This window comes from Sander lucioperca, chromosome 22 (genome assembly GCF_008315115.2).
Source record: "Sander lucioperca isolate FBNREF2018 chromosome 22, SLUC_FBN_1.2, whole genome shotgun sequence".
Lineage (NCBI taxonomy): Eukaryota > Metazoa > Chordata > Actinopteri > Perciformes > Percidae > Sander > Sander lucioperca.
The window spans coordinates 7,012,384-7,034,883 of NC_050194.1; the positions used below are offsets into that span (position 1 = coordinate 7,012,384).

The following is a 22,500-nucleotide window of genomic DNA, read 5'->3' on the forward strand; positions in this document are numbered from 1 at the left end:
TTCCCAAAGCCTAAGATGACATCCTCAAATGTCTTGTTTTGTCCAAAACTCAAAGATATTCAGTTTACTGTCACAAAGGAGAGAAGAAACTAGAAGATATTCACATTTAACATCAGAATCAGAGAAATCTTATTTTTTTTAATACAAAAATGACTCAAACGATTAATCGATTATCAAAATAGTTGGCGATTAATTCAATAGTTGACAACTAATCGATTAATCGTTGCACCTCTATTGTACAGTATCTGTTTGTACATGCTCTCTGTGTCTACTTATTTTTACTATGGCTGCAGCATGGGTTAAGTGCCCAAGACAAATTTCCTACGATGTGGGACAATAAAGTTCATCTTGAATCTTGAATATTGAATCTAGAATCTAGCAGAGGAATATAAAGATGCAAACAATTAGCAGCCGACATACTGAAAACTTACCCAGATCATGAGGGTGAAGGCCTGAGTGCGTACGGATGCAGACGCAGAGTCCAACTCCCTACACACTCTCTTCACGCTGCTCTGGATTTGGCTGTCAAGAGAATCACCTGAAGAAGAAACCAAACCACCACAGAAGCGTTCAGTTAGCAGGCTCTTGGGTTTTGGAACCAAAAAAAAAAGCAAACGGTAGCGTGAAGAGACACAAACTGACCCTGTGGTCTCTTGTTAACCAGGCCAGCGAAGCACTTGGCAGCCGAGGTGTATGAGAGCGGGTGGCTGCAGGCGCAGCTCATCTCCTCCAGCTCTGACAGCAGTTCCTCTATCTGAGGCACCTCCACCTGGATGACATGCACAACCCTCAGAATGCAGCTTCAGTAACAGATGCAAAGCTTCTTTTTTTTTTTTTTTTTTTTCTCTCAGGATCTTCAGAAAAGCGGAATTAAGTGTTCGAGTTGAGACTCACACTGCGAGGTAACGAACACACGCATCCCATAAGCAGGCAAACCATCTGAGACTGGCTCCACGAGTCGCCCCGCTGCTTCTGGGAAAACATTACACGCCTGAATAAACACACTTTTCAAGTAACAGGGAAATGAAAAAGTCCTCTCTTCTCCGAAAGAGAACCAACCCCTAAATTAGAGCTGTATATTACTGATTTGTAATCAAATAGTTGATTTTTGTTTAGCACATGCGAAAAACAACAACAGTGTTACATATACAAAAGATTAAGTTAAAATGACAACCCAGAAAACCCTCAAGGGACTTGGCATGTTGGGCTCCCTAACATAATTTAACGAAAGGTAGGATATAGAAAATAGATACAGTGCTAAGCATAAGTTCATGAACCCATGCTAAAGTTGACTAAAAAGAGGAATTTAAAAAAATCATCTTTTGGAAATTGATCTTAATGCCTTAATTAAAAAAATTAAAATATCCGACCTTTAAGGACACCAATTTTCTTTGTGAATGAATAATGTATCGTAAATAAATAAATGTTCTTCCTTAAAATACAGGGGGCATAAGTAAGTACACCCCTATGTTAAATTCCCATAGAGGCAGGCAGATTTTTATTTTTAAAGGCCAGTTATTTCATGGATCCAGGATACTATGCATCCTGATAAAGTTCCCTTGGCCTTTGGAATTAAAATAGCCCCACATCATCACATACCCTTCACCATACCTAGAGATTGGCATGGGGTACTTTCCTTAAAATCATCTCTCAATGCAAATCAAACCAGCTTATTATAAATAGAACCATGCCAATCTCTAGGTCACTCCAAAAGGGACAGAAGACAGGAACAATTTAATGAAGGGAGAAAATAAAGAATGAAGGAAGAGAGAAAAGGAAAAGTAATCATAAAAAAAAACAAGAAACATGTTAGGCTACTGATATAGTACAATAGTTTTTGAATGATAGAGGGGGAGGTTGCTGAAGGCTGGGAGGAAAAGATTTCCATATCATCTCATATATCCTCTGTAATTATTTTTAAATTGGGATGAAGTGGTTTGCATTGAAATTTTTATAGGTATACAGTACAGATTTTTATCTTTTTATCATAAAATGCACAGTAAGGGAATGCTAAATAATTGGTGGTGTATAAAGATATGCAAATATGAAGGGACAATATTGTGTACACAAATCCATGTACATACAAACCTTGAGCAGCTGGATGTGTGAAGGGAAGGAGTTGTCGGGCAAAAAGGAAACATCACCGTGCAGGAAGAGAGACACAGCCCTCGACGCCGTCTGTCCCGCCAACCTGACGACATCAAAAGAAATATACACAAAAAAAATACAGAAACCACACAAACCTCATGAAATATGCTCTTACAGTCTGAGACACTGCTAAAAAAAAAAAGGTGAGAAACAGACAGGAACTAGTGCCATTTTTTCAAATCTGATTTAAATTTAGAAACAGAAACACAGCAGGCAAAGCAACTTGTGAAACTGTATTCAGGTAAAAAAATAAAAAAAAGTCTTTAACACATTTGAAAGCTTAATTAGAAAGTAAACAGTATAGTAATAGTAAATAGTCTATTGAAAAACAAAGAGCAGTCATTTGCTTCTAGCTGATATTTTGGAAACTGCTTAGTTATGTCTTTACATTAAGACAGTAGAGACAGGACGAGTTCAGTAGTTGACGTGGTGAAAAAGTGAATGAGAGTTTGCACTGACGTGGGCTGCAGCCTGGAGCAGGAAGTGCTGATGACAGGGACCATGGCAGACAGGACCGCCTCCTCCACAAGAGGACTACGACAACCAGGTGACCCCTCGCCTACAACACATCAATAGGGAGATTTAGCTGAAATAATTCACTGTTAAACTTTAACATTTCGATTTTTTTTTAAATAAAATTCTGCTGTAAAGTTGGCCATTTACCATGGGGGTCTATGGGGATTAGTCTCGCTTTGCCAGACCCTCCTCCAAAGCGCGCTGAAAGAGGGTCTGGCTACTCCATATAGCATTCGGGGACGGGAGGAAAACGTGCTCTGGTTTAGTGGCATTTCTTTAAACCAATCAGAATTGTCATGGGCGGTGCTAAACTCCACATAGAGCCGCTGCAAAATAGTCGTGCGAGAGAAAACTCAGATTGGACAGATAGTCTAGCTAGCTGTCTGGATTTACCCTGCAGAGATCTGAGGAGCAGTTAACAATAGTCCAAATTTAAAATTCCAACACAAAGAAAGGGGAAGGAAACGGAAAATACAGGCATCCGGCGGAATTTCCTGCAGCACCTGAGCAATCCCGGAAGTGAAACGCGAAGGGTATATACTAATGGGGATTGACTCATTTTTGGAGCCAGCCTCAAGTGGTCATTTGAAGAACTGCTGTTACTTTAAAGCACTTCCACATTGGCTTTACTTTTCAGCACCAGAGGTTACCGCTGGTTTAAAGGCACAGTTTCTGAATACAGGCTGTGTGCATTCTTCTGTGGATTGAGTGTTTCGATACTTTTGCAGTATTTATAATAATAATTGTTGTAGGGGATGTAGCATTTCGGATATCTGCAGGGAGGGTGTTCCAGAGGGATGGGGCTGTAACACTAAAGGCTCTGTCTCCGAAGGTACAGAGTCTGGTGCGGGGAATGGAGAGCATGCCAACGTCTGAGGACCGGCGGTTTTCGGGGTGGGGACGTGTATGGACGGATGGAAGAGGCTGGAGAGGTACTGTGGGGCCGGAGCTGGGAGGGATTTGGAGGTGAGAAGGAGGATTTTATATGTGATGCGGGACTTAATTGGGAGCCAGTGAAGGTGGATGAGGGTTGGGGTGATGTGCTGCCACGTCTTGGTGCGGGTGAGGACACTGGCGCCCTAGCACCTCAAACTGCTTTATAATCCAACTACAATTACCACCTTGCGGTTGTATGCCTAAGCCAACCAGTCAAGTTGCAGTTTACGTCCATGTCTGTCCAGACTCGTATAATAAATGTAGTGAAGACATTGAAGCAATTTAATAAAAGGTAATAAGTGCATTTCTTTGGCGAAATATGGATGCTTCAAACGCATCTTCAACCCAGCAGCGCAGAAGATCTATAAAATCACTTTCAGAGCAGATTCAAGGTGGGCACCCCAAGATTACTGTCACCAATTCAGTTTCTGACCAAATGTGAAATATGGTCACAATCTGCCCTTCTGTTCCTGAGTTATGGCGTTGAATAATGGCCAGAAAAGTGTTTTTGCAGAACATTATGACGTGACACTGAAGTTGACCTTTGGGATATAAATTGTCACCACTTTTTCCTTTTGGACATGTGTGTGAAATGTTGTCATAATTAGCGTTTAGATTCTTGAGTTATGGCCAAAAATGTGTTTTGTGAAGTGACCCTTGACTTCCAACATCTAATCAGCATATCCTTAAATCAAAGTGGCGTTGGTGCCAAATTTGAAGTAAATCCCTCTAGGACAGGGGTCGGCTATCTTTTAAACATTTTTAAAATGTTCTTGTTAATCAGTGTGCCATCTCAGCATTAAGCCAGCATCTGCAGAGCCCGCTCAGACAGTGCTTTTTTTCTTCCGCATTCTGTGAATAAGGCAACGAGTACTAGCCATCAGAGGCAGAGTAGGGCAGGTGTTCACGGAATGCGGATGGGAAAAAAGTCGATCGAACTACTGTAAATAACAGGCTGTGCTCCTGCCAATGGCTGTGAAAAAGATCATTTGGAATGCGGATGAGAGGACACTTCTGAAAAACTCTCTGGCACATTTATTATTATTATTATTGCTAGTGTGCCATTGGTAAAGCTACTGCGTGCCAATTAGGGCTGCACAATTAATCGCAATTTTATCAAAATCACAATATGAACTAGTGCAATATCCAAATCGCAGGGGGGCGCACGCAATATTTGTTAAAGGCAAAATATGTGTCAAACCATTCTAAAATAAAGTATTGGTGGCGGGGTTGGCTCAGTTGGTAGAGCGGGCGCATATATGGAGGTTTACTCCTCGACACAGCGGCCGCGGGTTCGACTCCGACCTGCGACCCTTTGATGCATGTCATTCCCCCCTCGCTCTCCCCTTTCATGTCTTCATCTGTCCTATGGAAATAAAGGCCTAAAATGCCCAAAAAAAATAATCTTAAAAAAAAAAATAAATAAATAAATAAATAAAATATATGTGGTGCTGCAGAGACGTCCCGGCCTACAAATCCTATCCTACAGACTAAAAAAAAAATCTTTGTTTGGTATAGATCCTCGCAAAAAACAATCACACTTCAATCATTTATTTTTTATATATTTTACAATGAAAATGAGAATAATGATACAAAAATGATCATTCCCTCCAACATCGTGAATCATATCACAATCGCAATATCAGGCAAAAAAAAAAAAAATCGCAATTAGATATTTTCCTAATATCGTGCAGCCCCAGTGCCAATGGTGGCACACGTGCCAAAGGTTGCTGACCCCTGCTCTAAGGGCTCCTGAGATACAGCGTTCACAAGAATGGGACGGACTGACAGACCCGAAACATAATGTCTCCGGCAATGGCTATCTCCGGCGCAGAGGCATAAAAAGACAAGAAAATCTCACTTTTTACAATACGGGACCTTTAAAAATGCGAGGATGACTGTGGTGGGACTGTGAATTAAGAAGTAGCACATTATCAGTAGTTAAGGTAGAAGTTATTTGGTGAGGCTGAAATGTGGGGTGATGGTGAAAAGTAAAAGAGGACATTATCAGAATTTCAGTTCAGGAACTGCTCACCCTGCAGTGCTGCCTGGAGCGCCAGAGACAGCAGGCGCGGGATAATGATGTCATGGAAGCATCGTCCCGTCTCCTCAGTGTCCTGAACCTGCACTGCTATTCTCTGGAGGCTGCGACACGCCAACACCACCTCCTCCACTGAGAAACCAACGCCACCTGAAAAAGACAAAACAAGAAATGAGGCATTCAACTGAAATCTCTTCTGCTTATTCATTTGTTTAGCCTGTACAAGGGACACAATTCCTGTGACTTTAAACAACAACAACAACAACAACACACAAGTTATGCAATAACTGATGCATGTCATTTGACACAAATGCAGATGGGAGATGTGAGGTGTCAGCTAGCAGTACTGAAACTCACATTTCAGAATTTGATGGGTACCGATACTGTATCGTAGCTCTTGTTCTGCTTGACCTTTACATTTTTGTATTTGGAGACAGACTAATACGTAGATGTCCTGGACCAGTGCTCTTACTTGGTCCATACAATTAAAAAAGTAAAATCCTTCTGCCTAAATATGGAGCGATTGGGACTGCTTCAAGGCAATTTAGGCGAGAAATGTTTAAATCTTCAAACTAGTGCTGTCAAACGATTAAAATATTTAATCGCGATTAATCGCATTAACGTCATAGTTAACTCGCAATTAATCGCACATTTTTATCTATTCTAAATGTCCCTTGATTTCTTTTTGTCCCATTATTTTTTCTCATTTTAATGCTCTTATCAACATGGAAAAGTGGATCGGCCTGACTTTGACGAGGGGGCGGAGAATTGGCATCAGCTGTGTGCTTGGCCATCAAGTGGTATTTCAGACTGGACGTGCTGCGATGATAGCTCAGTTCACAACGACAAAACACACAGATCACTTCGGTCTTGTCAATGGAACCATTTGGCAACTTTTTAAAAGTAAACTTTCCATTCAGAATCTTATTGGCATCCATTTCGGCGTCTCGCGCTCGCCATCCACTCAAAACGTAACGTTAGTCTACTACTCTTTGGCCGGCTCGCATCGCAAGCCCAAACAAGTGTGCGGCGTGCTTGTTGTTTTGTTTCCGGTCTAGCTAGATCCGGTGTGGTATTGTAGTTTTTCTAACATTACTAGTTGTTGCAACAGCATGTGAAAAAAACTACAAAGTTTGCTATGCCAAAAAAAACGTTAATCTCGCGATGAAGAAATTGACGCCGTTAAATGGGTTTGCGTTTTTTTAAAGACTATTTTTTGGGGCTTTTCCCTTTATTGTAGTGACAGTGGATATATGTGAAAGGGGGAGAGAGATGGGGGATGACACGCAGCAAAGGGCCACAGGTCGGATTCGAACCCGGGCCGCTGCAGGACTCAGCCTACATGGGGCGAACGCTCTTACTGGGTGAGCTAGAGGCCTCCCCAAATGGGTTTGCGTTAACGCCGTTAATAACGTGTTTAACTGACAGCACTACTTCAAACCATATCAAGAAAACGTCTTCACGGTCTAAAATAAACAGTCATCTATAAAGAGGAATGGCTGTTTATTTTTTTTGACTGTAGGCTTCCAGCAATCATGTTGAGAAAGAAATGAGTCTATGCCTGAAGTCAGAAAACAGATTACCTGTGTGTGCTGAGCTGAGGACCTCCAGGAGGACAGGCGTGCTCTCCTGGACAACACTGGGTTGGGTGGACACCGCGGCCAGAGCAGACAAACACCGCTGGCGCACTGCATGATGGGAACGCCGCTCAGAAACTGCTCTTTCGTTGTCATGCTCCATGGGCTCTGAACAGAGGAGGGTTAAAGATGTGCAAGATACACTCATGAATTGCCATTCTGCTGACCTAATGTTAAATGGTAAATTCAAGAAAAACATTAGTGGGAGGGGGAGAGCGCCTATGCAATTAATTAGTTTAAATATTTGGAATTTTCCTTTCAAATGAAAGTAATATTTCGGTTGATCAAAAAAATACCAAATAAATGCACACACAATGAGTCAAAGAGGTAAAGAAATAAATCATGGAAAAGTCCAGCTACTTTTTACAAGCATTGTATAATACAAATATGAGTAACTGTATAGAGTTTTTACATACTCCCTGATACTGTATTTTTTTAGTGTGTGCTTTTCACTTACCAGAAAACATCTCCGTCTTTAGTCTTGGGATGAGTTTAGTGATGAAGGCTGCAGGGTGCAGCGCTGCTAAGGCTCCGGCACACTCCACCACAGCAAGACTGCAGGCCGAAAACAGGACAAAGACTCAGACAGATACCATTTATGTTCAGATCAACTGCCAGACAAACAAAAAAAGGACACAGGATGAGTGTAAAGCCATACATGATAGGGGGCAAAACTGCTCTGCGCTGGCCGTTCCATTCCATTTCCTATTGGAAGAGCGGTGGCGCCCAACTAGGCGCTGCGCTACCCTTGGCACCCTTCTTTGTGATTGTTGCAGGCAAAAATCCTTGATTATGCGTCACCTTTTCTTAAAAAATGCGATGGAATATGCGGGATATTTATGCAATTTTATGCGATGAAATTGCGGGAACTTGCAAAAACTGCGGTTTCATCATGGCTTCATCGCGGGATTTGCAGCTTTTCGATGATGTTCACGTTGCGTAATTACGTCACTTCATAACGTTCCCATGGTAAAATAGCTGCTCTTGTGTGAAGTAAACACAACATTTTTCAACTTTCTGCTAAGATATATGTGACTTTTTTGCAACGAAAATGCAGGGATTATGAAATCATGCAAGCCCCGCATATTTTGCGCGGAAATCTGCAATTTATGCGGCGAAAGGGCAGCGTATTTGAAAAAAATGCGGCCCCCGCATAAATATGCGGACTTTGGCTGATTATGCATTGAATTATGCGATCGCATAATCACGTTTTTCTGGAGAGACTGATATTTGCGCCGAGCGCTGCGCTCAAAGTTAAAATTAATTCAACTTTGACCTAGTTGCCGCTGACCTTTAAAGGCACAACCAATTGCAGAACGTCCCTGAGCGGCGCTGTATGTGACAAAAAATGTAGCCTAAAAAAAGCGTGACATCGCTTAGAGCACCTTTAAGAGGTAGTAGCAATAGAGGAATCCAAAAGATGACAGAGGAGAGGAGAGACCGATGGAAGCATGTTCAACATGAGCTCACCTGACTTCGGCGTCGTCCTCCGTCAGCACCAGCCTGGTTAGGTGATCTACAGCCAGCTCAATATCAGAGTCCAACAGCAGGCCTGAGAGAGACAGTAGATTTGTAATATTTGAAACCGTGCTAAATGTCTGACTAAAATCGGACTCTGCTGTAGGCTGTGAATGTAAAAAGACTTCATTGGCACCTCACCTCTTTGTTGCGCCAGTGAGGTGAGCACAGAGTTGGCTGTGATCTGCAGACTGGCATTCGTCTCGGTCAGAGCAGAAAACACCATGCTGCACAGAGACGGACGGAAGGCTAAAAACACACTCTCTTCTAATGTGGAGAAGGCGAAACACAGACAAACAAAAACAGAAAAGTTAAAATCTGAAATGCTGTCTCTAGTCTCCATGGTTATGCATGAACAGCACCTAAACACAGTCAAAAAAAAAAAGAAAATCCGTTTTGAAGTTCCTATTCATGATTTAATGTCAAGAGACAAACTACAGAAAGCTTTTTAATCTTGTTCATGCTATATTCAAACACAAAAACCACACTCTGCCATGCAATGGCATGAAACAGATGTGCCCAAGAGATTAAAATCTGGAACAAATGTATCATTTGTGGTGTATGATTTGTTAGATTTGTATCATTATTTATCGCTGTTGAAGTGGAACAAGACCCAGCTGTTAGAAATGGATGTCACACATGAGGAATGAAAATGTTGCCCTGGTGTAAGACAGCAATAAACAGCACTTGCCGTTGTCTGAAGACCGGCAGGTTTTTACTGACAGGATAAATCGCTGCACCACCTCCAGTAATGTTCGCCTGTGGGAACACTGCACAAAGAAAAAAGAAGTCATGTTTTCCAGTGTAGATCGTTACTCATATCATTAGGGATGCACCGATACCACTTTGTTTTTTTTCCAGACCAAGTACAAGTACTTGGTATTTACCAAAACAAAGTACCAAAATGAGTACTAATAATACTATTACAGTTCTAACAATTACTTTGAAAACATGCATTATTTGCATCTGAATGCATCAAGACCTTACGAGGTGTACCTGAATGCATCATGAAGTCCTGTCGGTGCCAACATGCTTTAAGATAAGATAAGATAAGATAAGATAATCTGAATGCACCATGAAGTCCTGTCGGTGCCCACATGCTTTACCGTTCCTTGTTTGTTTACATAGCAACTCACCAGGAAGGCTTAATGTTGCCACACGGGTGACTTCAGGGAAGTGGGAGGATTTTCCAGTTCTGTTGTTTCTCAGACTCTGGCAGTGGCCTTGGTTTCTGGAAAAGGGAAGCTGCAGGCTACCGGTAAGCTACGCTATATTTAGCTACGGACTGTTGCATGTCCACGACCGGGACTCCCGTTTTGAGTGAAATACAGCCACACAGACCGTTTTGCTTTGAGCTTTTTAAGCGTGCTTAAGCTATAAGCGAACGAAAGGTTACCATGGCCTGCTGCCAACTGTAATGCTAATTAGCATTAAATGCAGTGATGAGTTGTTTTAGGAGTACGAGTGCATTAGCAAAGTATCGGACCCGATACCAACACTGGTATTGGTGCATCCCTAGATATCATCACACAGATATCAATACTCTGACTTAAGAGTCCATTTATTTTTTATTTTATTTCACCTTTTTTTATTCAGGCAAGTCAGTAAGAACATGTTCTTATTTGCAATGGTGGCCTGATTTGCAATGGCAGCCTTAATGTCCATGACATCATAGATTGGGTTAGGGTTAGTGAATGACACTAAAAGAGAATGCCCTCAAAAATACGATAGTACAACAATAGTACAAGTTAAAGCACCACTCTCCCCGTGCCAATTTTAAACGAAACAAACATCTGGATGGTTCCCTTATGTACCTGTGCTCTGCTGTTGTACTGCTCAATGAGAGAGGGCATCACGGCGGCTGTTATGATGTGGCTGGCCCTGTCGGAGGCGCTGCAGGCGGCCTGCAGCAGCTTGGCGCTGGGCCACACCAGCTTCAGGTCCGGCTCAGACAGGTGATGTTTGCAGTCTGGAACGACATCACACTTTCAGTAAAAAACTAAAACAAACAATACCACTAGACATGTTTCACAGAGGTATACTGATATGTTACGGCTGAGATGAAAAGGATTTCCCTGCAAATTCTTTACAAGCAGATCAGTCAATAAGTTCAACCTATTTCAGTCTAAAATATTGACTGGCCTTTAAAAATTCACCAATATCAGTCAAACCATTATCAAGTCAATATATATATATATATATATATATATATATATATATATATATATATATATATATATATATATATATATATATATATATATATATATAGTGCTGCTCATAAGTATTCATACCCATGCTAAAGTTGACTAACAAGAGGAATAAAAAAAATCATCTTTTGGAAATTGATCTTAATGCCTTAATTAAAAAAATGAGGAAAAATCCGACCTTTTAAGGACACCAATTTTTTTTGTGAATGAATAATGTATTGTAAATAAATAAATGTTCTTCCTTAAAATACAGGGGCCATAATTATACATACCCCTATGTTAAATTCCCATAGAGGAAGGCAGATTTTTATTTTTAAAGGTCAGTTATTTCATGGATCCAGGATACTATGCATCCTGATAAAGTTCCCTTGGCCTTTGGAATTAAAATAGCCCCTCATCATCACATACCCTTCACCATACCTAGAGACTGGCATGGTTTTATTTCAGTTAGTCTAATAGCTGGTTTGATTTGCATTGATATGGATCTTATCTCAGTTAGCTATTAGACTAACTGAAATAAAACCATGCCAATCTCTAGGTATGGTGAAGGGTATGTGATGATGTGGGGCTATTTTAATTCGAAATTTTGAAAATAAATTTGAAATAACTGGCCTTTAAAACTAAAAATCTGCCTTCCTCTATGGGAATTTAACATAGGGGTATGTATAATTATGGCCCCTGTATTTTAAGGAAGAACATTTATTTATTTACAATACATTATTCATTCACAAAAGAAAATGGTGTCCTTAAAAGATTGGATTTTTCCTCATTTTTTTAATTAAGGCATTAAGATCAATTTCCAAAAGATGATTTTTTTATTCCTCTTTTTAGTCAACTTTAGCATGGGTATGAATACTTATGAGCAGCACTGTATATTTTATATATATATATATATATATATATATATATATATATATATATATATATATACATATATATATATACACCTTAATATAAATCTATAAAGATGTGATATTGGTTGGTAGGTTTCCTAAACTCTAACTGCATTTTGGCAGGAAACCAACAGTCACCTGAGGCTAACATTGTATCTTGTGCACTGCTAACACGACACATTAACTGTACAAGCAGTTGGTTGAAATTAGAGAGCTGAACAGTCACTGTGGTATCATTTCCTGCCCATCTACTTTAGCAGTTAACCCTCCCATAACCACAGTTCTGACATATTTAGGTCAGCACTTTTTACATCTACACACCCTCTCTTTCTGCTTACCAGCCACTCTGCATGCACCAGGGCAAAGTCACGTAACAAGTCTTTCCCAATTTTGTTGTTTTTGCGTCTTCCAACTTGAATTTTTAATAAAACCGCTGTATTTAGTTCACCTATATGACTCTAATAACGGCAATTTTCCCTTTATTTCGACAACTTTTCTATACACTCTTGGAGTTTATACATCCCTCCAATAAAATGAGGATTTGTTATTCATGTGCATGTAAGCTCAATTTCCCAACACATCACCTTTGAGAACGAGATCCAGGAAGGTGCTGAGGGAGTCTTCAGAGTCAGAGCTGAGGACCGAGCGAGACAGACAGGAAGTGAGTGCGGTAAGAGCAGCGAGGCCGGCAGACTCAATCTTCTCACTTGCTGTCTGAAACACCTGCAGGGAAACAACAATGGGGGGGGGGGGGGGGACAGCTTTCATTAGTTTGTTCTTCACATCAACAAAAAGGGGATTACATTAACAGTTTGTTTACTTTGGTCTACATGGTTTGACACATTTATGTAATGGATCTTTAACTGGGTTTTCAGTGCCTGGAGCCTGAGGAATTTGTCTCTCACACAAGAACATACTGACGAATACAAGCACTGGTCCAGTGTTCGCAATGGCTTTTTCTTGGCTTTCAGAGCATGAGCAACTGCACTTGTTCCCTGCTTCCCATAAAGCATTGTGTTTTGGGTCATTTCCTTTAGATCAATGGTGTCAAACTCCACTTCGCTACGGGCCACAGTGGAAAAAGAGAATCACATCCAGGGCCAGACATGTACAGTTTATTGACATGCTTTTTTAAAGAGAAAAAGTCAAATATTTTGACTGTATTACTGCATGTCTCATATAGCTTTCTCACTTACTGTTTGGGCCACATACAGCCCTAAAAAAGTCGGCAAATCTCTCAAATATCATAGAAAAAGCGCCAAAAACATTGGAAGTCTAAAGCAACGAAAAAGCGCCAAAAAGTGACAAAAATGTAGGGAAAAGCGATAAAAACTAGCTGGGCCAAAATGTATTGGGAACCTAAATTGATATGCGGGCCGGATCGAAATCTGGGAGGGGCCGGATTTGGCCCGCGGGCCTTGAGTTTGACACACTAGCTTTAGATGCTCTCTATTACATTCTCACTTCTGAACCATCAGTTCTATTGTTGGAAGACGGTGACTCACATCTTCATATGTCTTGGAGACATCATTTGGAGTTCAAATGGTATTGTTTGCAACTGGACATGCAACACAAACATAATAGAGTAACACTGCAGAGTTTGATATATTTTTTTTTTTTTCCTAAGGTTGGTTGATGTGAACGCAGCCTTAAAGATCCTTCTTGTTTTTGAGTGTGTAGTGGGTGAAAATAAAATCAGCAACTAAATAAGTAGAAGGCCATTTCCACACAAAAAAAAACACACTTTAAGATGTTAAAATGTTTCCTTACAAAGCTTAGATGCCATATACACACACCAATAAAATAAAATCACAGGTACTACTTTACTGTTTACTGTTTGTATACATTTATCTCAAACCAACCTCTCGGCGCAGTGACGCCCACAGTCCCTCGAGGAATTCCGCCAAGTCCTTATGTTCATATTGTGACACGCCAGCAGTCTGAAAAAATATCAAGTGCGGTGAGATAAGAAACCAGGTACACCCCGCAGATATAATACCTATGGTACACCCTGCGTCACCTTCATAAGCTGAATGTAAAACCTCCTGCTCTGGGCCTCTCAGCAGCTCCACTGTAGTTGTAACGAGTTGTAATATCATCCACGTTTACAAACTTCAGGAAATAGTAGAGATTTCTTACCAGAGTCTGCAGCGAGTCCAGCTTGGAACTCGGAACGTCGGAGTCCAGCTTCTCAATGATGAGCGGTAACAGAAACTGCAACAGTGAAGCAATACACAGCACATAAAAACTCTCCTTAGGCCCTTAAAGACGGTCACAACAAAAGGCGGCTATTGCACCAAAAAGAGAAACGTAAATGGAAATTGATCGTCCCCACCTCAGCAAATCGTGGCGTCCCAGTGAGGACGTCCCTCAGCATCTGGATCAGCTCCTCTTTGGTGATGCCGTGGGGGTCACTGGGAGGCTGGGGTGGGTGAAGCGTATTGGGGGGGGGGGATAACACACAGAAATCATAAATGCACCTACACATGTTCACAGAAAAATGTTGGACTGCAACTAACTTATTTTTTTTATAGTCAATTAATCTGTCTAATCTGTTTTGTTAATTAATTAATTGGTGAAATGTCAATTAGTGTTTTCCAAAGCCCTCAAATGTCTTGTTTTGTCCAAAACTCAAAGATATTCACATAACTGTCATAGAGGAGTGAAGAAACGAGAAAATATTCTCATTGTGGCCGGGTTGGGTCAGAGGGTAGAGCAGGCGCACATATACTGAGAGGCTTATGCCTCGACGCAGAGGTCCAGGGTTCGAGTGACGATTTCCTGCATGTCTTCCCCCCCTCTCTCCCCTTTCTCAACTAGCTGTCCTATCGATTAAAGGCGGAAAAGGCCAAAAAAAATTATATTCTAACTCCCAATTTCCACCAACTGCGGAACAGTTGTGGAACAGCTGCGGATCCGCTCTGGAACGGCGGTGGAGTCAATAGGTTTCCATTAAAGTCAATGTGTGTATTTCCACTGACTGCAGAACGTCTGCGTTCCGACTCCATCCCAGCTCCAGCGATCCACAGCCCTCCGGAGCAGATACGCAGAGCTTCTATTTTTGTTTATTTAATTTTTTTTCTTCACTTTTTCCATAAAAAAAATTACTCAAACCAATTAATATTATTAAAAATAGTTGGCAATTAATTTCATATTTGACAACTAATCGATTCATCTTTGCAGCTCTAGAAGAATGTTGCGGTCTTGACTGTATGTCCCACAGAGCCCCACATCATATTAGATCATCGTGGTAATGTGCTGTTCTGCTCCAGAGAGTCAACAAACAATCACAGAGCTGATATCATCTGTGAGGTAGAGATGGGAAATGTGCGTGACCAAACGAGGAGGCAGACGCTGTATTATTGTTTCCTACAGAGTTGACCTGAGGCCACAGGAAGTCAGTGATGACATGTCTGTCTGCTGCCCTCTCTGCTTCCATCAGTTCTTAAAAGGCAAAGCAGCTGAGTAAACAGGGACTTACGGGGCTGAAGTCGATGGGGAAATAGCAGGACGTCACTTCAAACAGCTCCTCCGCAAATTTACCTGAGACAGCAGACAGGAAATCAACGGAAAGCAAAAGAGAGTCATGCTGGAACTGTGCAACGGATGGTAACAAAGGTCAGAGAGGAACAGAGACCGTGAAAAAACAGCAAGAAAAGATGCTGTGTCTGTGTGTGTGTGTGTGTGTGTGTGTGTGTGTGTGTGTGTGTGTGTGTGTGTGTGTGTGTGTGTGTGTACCTGTATGGGCTCTTACCTAGATCATAACCCCGGAGAACAATGTTCTTGGCAATCTGGAAGGCTAACAGGAGGTTGCGAGGATCCCTCTCTCCGTCCATCGATTGGACAAAACCAAACACAAAGTCTGCCCCCAAACCCTTCAGTTCTGTGGAAAAGTCAAACAGGAACACATGGTTTGGATTAAAGGTCCAGTGTGTAACGTGTTTAGTTGTTCATTCTCAAAATCTGTGTTGCCCGTTGACAAACTTGTCCTTTTTCATGAATATTTACCACCACCATCAATTCCAAGTATTCCTTTTGGCTTGAAATTTTACATTTGCGTTCGCATGAACTGGGGTAGACGCTCCATATTCATGCGTCATCTTGAAATACGTTAGCCGGTAAGGGACATACAGGACATACTGCTCCGCCTTTCACGTTTTTTGCTGTCACATGATAAACTTACAGGTGCTGCTAATGCTGCTAATGGGTATCATCGTTTCCCGGCCCCGGCAAGTTTGAAGAAGGAAACATGGAGGACCACACGTATTCAAAATCCAAATTTCAGGAACAGGAGTCTAATTCTTCACCCAGAAAAAGAAAAAGGATATTGAAAAGAGCAAGAGACCGGCTTTTTGAAGCGTGAAGGCTACCGTAGCTGTAATACGTACTTTGAACTGCGTGGCGCGAGAGAGTTGATTGCGATAATGATCTCTAGATGGGAGAAATTCCCACACATTGGACCTTTAAAATCTGCAAAGGCAGATTTATGGTTGTACGTAGGCTCTACGCAGAGCCTACCAAGCCCAAGCCAAGGGGACCAATCACAGTTGTTGCGGTCTGCGTCGCCATGGTGTGTAGTTACATTTCTGGGGAGGTGCACGTCAGGTTACAGCGTAGGGTATGTAGCTACGCATACCTACGGCGTAGATTCAACGCAGAACCTAAAATCAGACTTAAGACAGAGGACAGAAATATGGGTTCATCACATAATGTTGTGGTGATAAATTCTTATTTCCGCCAAGTTGAAGAAATTACACCACATACCTCTTCCTGAAAATCTGAGGAAGTTGTTAGGACGTGCTGTAAGGTGTAGGCTACAAGTGTGTTAAGATTGCTTAATCGAAGCTTAATCGACAATTACGACTAACCTAACAAATGAAAAAGAGCCTTCATTTCCTGTTTGATCAAGTACTTTCTTCTATTTCATAAAGTATAAGATGGGGAGACAGAGGTGAGGACACACTGTGTCATCCAACTACCGGCAGCCACACACAAACACTTCTTTGTCAGTCTTCTTTTTTGCATGCAAAACACCCAGTGCATGCAAATGATTCAACTCTGCGTAAGGTGTGACAACTCTGTCCTTTATTACAGGGCTGGTAAGATGGTATCAGCGCCCTGGGGTGAGCAATGACCACAGTGATTAGTCAGCCAACTGGTGAGATTTCGGACTTTCGAAACGCACTCTGTGCTGTTTGGAATCCCCTGTGTCTTCAACACAGAAACTTGGTTTTCTTCCAGCAAAGCTCTCAGTCATAGTGGAGAACTGTTAGCGTCTGTCTCGATCAACTGAATCATGCTCAAACCTGCTGTCTCTTACCGGCTTCTCTGGTCGCCATGAGATTGATGAGCATTTTGTAGACGCAGGCTCTCTCCGTCAGCATCAAAGACTGAAGAGAAAAACACACGCCTGATGAGCTTTTATCCCACAATACCCCAGATGTAGGAACATTTTCGATGAGTCAAGTTGACCAACAAAACATACTTAATAAAAAAGAGCAAGTGCTTCGCAAACATGGAGGAAACAGTAATCACAGACACTCTTAGATGTGTTGGTATATAGAGAGTGAGGGGTGCATTTTAACATCGGGCCAAAGGCAGCAGATACACTTTTTCATGTTGATCAGTTGTCTTTGTTCCTCATACATACATTAAACAATACTATTTAGTGCAATGATGTACCTATTGGATTAAACACAAATCCACTGTTGTATATATCCCCCACGCAAAACGCTTCCTCGGGTGTATGTTAAAAAAAAAAAAAAAATGTTGCTTGCTTGCTACAAATTTAACATCTTTATTACAATACAGCTTCAAGTCTCACCTGAACATGAACATCCTGGAACAAAGACCTCAGCATGGACACAGCTGAGCCAGGAGGCAACACTGTACATTTTGTCTGGAGAAAGCATAAACACACACACACACACACACACACACACACACACACACACACAATGTGCACGTTGGTCGCCGCTATCACATCTGACTGGAGCTTCTCAAAATGATTCTCTCGAAACCTGCCAAGCAGCAAACTAACTTGAACATTTAGCACGCAGCTCATCTTTACTGTTGTTGTCACTGAAAATCCATCAGCGGCAGACACTCACCAGCGCTCCGAGTCCCTGTAAAACAGGCGGCGTGATGACGTAATGGTCCTTTAGGCGGTTTTCGTAGAAGGCAATGAGCACTTCCACTGGGGAGAACAGAGACAGAGAGACATGCGATAAAATATCACTCTTTACATAAATATGTTCATGTAGACCTGCAAGACAATGGTGTAGTCTAATGTATTGTAGTGGATATACTGTACTGTATATGCCTATACTGTATATACAAAATATAAGAGAAGATGTGTACCTTCTGTCTCTGTAAGGCTTCCATAGCACTCCTGTAAAACTTCAGAGAGAAGCTGGACTCCTCTGGCTCGAGTGTGAGACTGAGAGCTGGTCAAACTCTGTCTATAACAGGGAATGCAATGAAAATGTTAATTATTAAATATTAATATAACAGCAACTCTAAATGTATCTAATGCCTTTTAGTGAATATTGACTAGAAGTCTACAATATAGTGTGGATAGTTCAAAAATGTATAGTCTAGTATATAATCATTTACCATACATGAGAATACCTCATATCAGCTTGGCTTGGTGACATTAGAAAAATTAAATATCTTAACATTTTTTAATGAAATGTAACGCTTTTAACTTCCACTACCTGACCTCCATTGTCTAACACATTCAGTACATAAACCAAAATAAGACTGCAACAGGTAAAAGAATACATTAAATCATACTACGGTTAAGGTTATTGCTGTACTATTGGGAAAGTGTTAATAGCTTACCCCAGTGCTTCCACCAGCTGTAGTACTGTAAACTTTCCGTCTTTGACACCTGAACAGAAAGCCAAGTTTAGTGAATTGTAGCAAATAATTGATATAAAGATAACTAACTACAAACGCACACAGAAAACGTATAACAACACACAAGCATAACAAAGTTATCTCTAGTAGTAGTACAGATTAACTAGCAGCATCGGTGGGGTTCAAAGGTGCACAGTTCATTAACAGGATGCTTTCGCGCGCGCGCGCGCGCACACACACACACACACACACACACACACACACACACACACACACACACACGCGCTAGCAGGCAGCATGCGGTTTAACCACACTGGGCTAGCATCAAAATCTACATTACTAGTCGAATGACAATACAATTAAACGTTAGGTATAGATTTGGTGTGTGCTGGTATGACAATAAAAATGAGCAGACCGGTGTCACACCGTGTGTGTTTTAGTTGCATGAGGGTGAACACCACACAGGATGTTGTGGCGCTTAGTTAGCTAGTTAACGTTAACCATCATGCAGTGTTGCGAATCCTTGAAGCGGCAGCTCAGCAGCTTCTACGGCTTGTTTTTCGCAACGAGCTGTTGTGGAAAGGTGTCGAGGAAAATAAGATGAAGATGTATTTACCTGTTGCTGTATCTTTAGCCTTGCTGTCCTGTAGTCCCGAGACAAATTCCTCCACCAGAGACAGCAGCAAGATACTGTCCGCAGCCATCATGCGTGTGTAACTCAACTGAGAATACGCATGCGCGAAAAGTTAGGGGGGGAAAACAAAAAGTGACTAATGTTAACATAAACGTTTATATAATAGGACCATTAACGAACAATGCAATCATTCATTGAGCCTATTTGGGTGAGTTGTATGTTGCTTGAAATTTAAATGTTTTCTGAAAGTTGAGAAAGTTAGAAATAAAACGTTTATTTTTGGTGCTGCCTTCAGGTGCTGTCCGACTTCCAAAAACGGCAAAGAGTACACTGTACAGCCTAGTGTGGAATTATTTGTTGTTATCTATTTCACCGTCTCTATTTTCACAAAGGCACTGTGGGCTGTTGTACTGTTAACATTTTGAAATTAATCACTACCATTATCATTAAAATAATATACTCAAAACAATAAACATAGGAGCTGCACTTAATAGCTATGCGATACCTCAATCGGTGTGACGTAAAGGAACCCAACACCTGCCTGCGTGCTTACGCGCAGGCGTAAAAAAGTTCGGTGCGCTAGCTCCGCCGCTAGTCACCTTTTACCAGCGGAGAGGGAAGCAACCATACTATGGAAGCAACATTGAGGGGGGGTTTAAAGAAAAATAATTCTGCAGACAACGTCAAAGAATTGAAGTGGTACACCATGGTTTGCGAGAAACTGCAACTATCCACTGCATTTGGAATAAACTAAACGTGTTCGTGGTCAGGAGTGCGCGGAAGTTTGTGTTTACTAATGTTTTAGGAGCTAACTTAGCTGGTTGGCCCTGTTAGCTTGTTAGCGAGGAAGGTGCGCGCTGTTTGGACTGCTGGACTTTACCATTTACAACTAGCCCAACTTAAAAGGGAAATTCTGGTTATATCCTAACATTTAAAAAAAAGCGGTTTGGAAGATCTTGCGGCGGCTTGCTGATTTGGCAAACTCAGGTAGCTAGTGCGGACCAAAAGCTTTGAATTTTGTGGGGTCGTGTCACACACAAACAGCTCTGATACATGAAGAGAGAAAACGCATTTTAAGTCACGATCTTACATGTAATAGGTCAGCTCAGCGCTATCGACCATCCTCTCGTTCCCGTGTAAGCTGCTACGGATGACCCATAGGATTGCAACCCGTCTTCCTCATCGGACCTAGTTAATCGTCTTCGTCCGTGATGGGCCCCCTGTTCAGCTAGTACGACGCGTGGAAACAATCTGCAGCCCATTAACCATGGGAGGATGTGTGGGGAGATACTTGCAAGGCTGGGAGGACACACAGAGCCGAGGCTCGTCCAGGAACGGTGCACGAGGAGGTAAGACATTGGTTTGTGTACAACGGTAGCTATATATCCATGTGAGGCGCTTCCTTAAATCATAACATTTTTCACAACAACTTCTTGCAACACCACTACTTATACCTTCCACTTGTGTACTTTTATCCTAAATGAATGCTTTGCAAAAAATCATGCCACATTTTGATACATTTTGCCAGTTCAGCGTGTTAACCCCATGCTGTGACAACAGTCCAGTACAATACACATTGAAGTGCACAAAATGCACTGTGACTCAAATGCATATCAAGTGACCACCTGTGATTGGGTTTCACCGCCTTTTTGCTCACCTTTTTGTTTTCCCGTCTGCTGCTAAACAGAAGAACAGAGGACTATTTGGTACATCACTCTGGGGGTGTCTTTCTGCATCCACTACATATCATCTCTACATAAAACCTATAGGCTTTGTATGCTCGGACCTTATGTGACTCGATTAGATAGCGATCATAGTGTACAGTCACAAATGCTGAAGTGCCTGCTATTAGAATTTACACAACAGCAAATATAGCATGAGGATAGTGACAAGTACCAGTATGCATTTTGGGATTTTGGATAGGCAGTCAGATTTCTTTCTGATTTACTGGAGACACAATCTTACTTGTACGTGTAAACGCAATGCAGTTCACCTGTATGTGTGTGTCCCTTCTGCAGGGCAAAACACCAGCCGGCTGCTTTTTCTTGCTACTTTGTTCTTGTCACTCCTTGCAGAAAGCAGTTCCTTTTGCTATTTTGCCAGCACACAGAATGTGGTGTCAATAACTCTCTGTGCTGTTTAAGTTGAGCACCCAGGCAAACTCTACTATCCCAGACCCACTCTTAACGCTGATTACAGCCAAATTCACCCACATTATGCCTACATTTGCCTGACATTGCACCTATAACAAGGCAGACGATTTTCTCACCCAACAATTTCAAGCCTCACACTTAATCCGACAACAGTAAGCTTGTTGGGCCAACTGCTATCTTTAAAATTGGTAGTATGGTAGCCATGTGATGACACCATATCACACTGCAGTTTTAATGAAGATGTAGTGACTGAGACTGTTACTTGTTGCTGTAAATGGCAACACGGAAGCAGAGGTTACGTTGCTTCCCGAAGCTGCGGATATGTTGATTATTCACATCGGGGACTTGAGGTCATTATGTCCATTACTTACCTTCCCGGAAGATAACATTCTTCTAAAGATAAACACTGGCGAACTGCCACGTTTTGTTCTCCTACACTTGTCTTTGACGGTGACGGATGCAATTTGGAGTTCTGCTTCAGCACTTAGCAAGAGTAAATGTTATATGTACAACCAGACTAAACTGCATGACGCAGGCGCCAGCTGAATTTGGCAGACGTTCTGAATTTCTGCATAGCTCTGATCCAAGACCACAATGTCAATGATATTTAGCCGGAGTTGTATGATGGTGTTATACATATGTTGTGACACATGAAAATGCTTACCGTTTATTGGACTATTATAGGCTTTACAGACCTTTCGTGTTTATGAATGTTGTTATAGACTCACTTACGATGGGAAACGACCTTTAGGCCATTTTGCCGAGATGTGTTAAAATCTCTGCCAAGGGTCAATCAGTTGGTCAATTGTACCAGACACTCCAGCAGTTTACACAAATACAAGATATAGCCATTTATTTCAGCCAATTGCATTACTGTCACATATCCGCTACACTGAAGTTCCCTCTGTAGTGACTGAATGTGTCTGTTGTTCATTTGGATGCAGGTTCCGTCC

General features: G+C 41.6%; 2 protein-coding genes across 4 annotated transcripts in view; one reads left to right on the forward strand and one right to left on the reverse strand.

Moving 5' to 3' along the window:
* mms19 (MMS19 homolog, cytosolic iron-sulfur assembly component) overlaps positions 1 to 19,507 on the reverse strand; it is a 28,393-nt gene extending 8,886 nt beyond the window's left edge. The window contains exons 1-24 of one of the 2 annotated variants that reach the window (XM_031297911.2): positions 19,377 to 19,507; positions 18,743 to 18,791; positions 18,260 to 18,360; positions 18,010 to 18,095; positions 17,724 to 17,798; positions 17,220 to 17,289; positions 15,654 to 15,782; positions 15,381 to 15,442; positions 14,235 to 14,321; positions 14,039 to 14,113; positions 13,762 to 13,839; positions 12,484 to 12,622; positions 10,611 to 10,765; positions 9,488 to 9,566; positions 8,938 to 9,063; positions 8,749 to 8,830; positions 7,736 to 7,833; positions 7,225 to 7,386; positions 5,636 to 5,791; positions 2,608 to 2,707; positions 2,089 to 2,191; positions 895 to 969; positions 643 to 769; positions 432 to 538 (exon numbers count right to left, since the gene is read on the reverse strand). In XM_031297911.2, the coding sequence (XP_031153771.1) occupies positions 432 to 538; positions 643 to 769; positions 895 to 969; positions 2,089 to 2,191; positions 2,608 to 2,707; positions 5,636 to 5,791; positions 7,225 to 7,386; positions 7,736 to 7,833; positions 8,749 to 8,830; positions 8,938 to 9,063; positions 9,488 to 9,566; positions 10,611 to 10,765; positions 12,484 to 12,622; positions 13,762 to 13,839; positions 14,039 to 14,113; positions 14,235 to 14,321; positions 15,381 to 15,442; positions 15,654 to 15,782; positions 17,220 to 17,289; positions 17,724 to 17,798; positions 18,010 to 18,095; positions 18,260 to 18,360; positions 18,743 to 18,791; positions 19,377 to 19,467 (2,412 nt within the window). In that variant the 5' untranslated portion in view covers positions 19,468 to 19,507. Of the gene's footprint in view, positions 1 to 431; positions 539 to 642; positions 770 to 894; positions 973 to 2,088; positions 2,192 to 2,607; positions 2,708 to 5,635; positions 5,792 to 7,224; positions 7,387 to 7,735; positions 7,834 to 8,748; positions 8,831 to 8,937; positions 9,064 to 9,487; positions 9,567 to 10,610; positions 10,766 to 12,483; positions 12,623 to 13,761; positions 13,840 to 14,038; positions 14,114 to 14,234; positions 14,322 to 15,380; positions 15,443 to 15,653; positions 15,783 to 17,219; positions 17,290 to 17,723; positions 17,799 to 18,009; positions 18,096 to 18,259; positions 18,361 to 18,742; positions 18,792 to 19,376 lie in introns of both variants that reach the window. The other variant, XM_031297910.2, reaches the window with a different exon arrangement.
* Positions 19,508 to 19,974: 467 nt separating this feature from the next.
* Positions 19,975 to 22,500, forward strand: part of ubtd1b (ubiquitin domain containing 1b) — a 19,435-nt gene continuing 16,909 nt past the window's right edge. For both annotated transcript variants that reach the window (XM_035997418.1, XM_031297918.2), the window contains exon 1: positions 19,975 to 20,743. In XM_035997418.1, the coding sequence (XP_035853311.1) occupies positions 20,662 to 20,743 (82 nt within the window). In that variant the 5' untranslated portion in view covers positions 19,975 to 20,661. The remainder of the gene's footprint in view (positions 20,744 to 22,500) is intronic.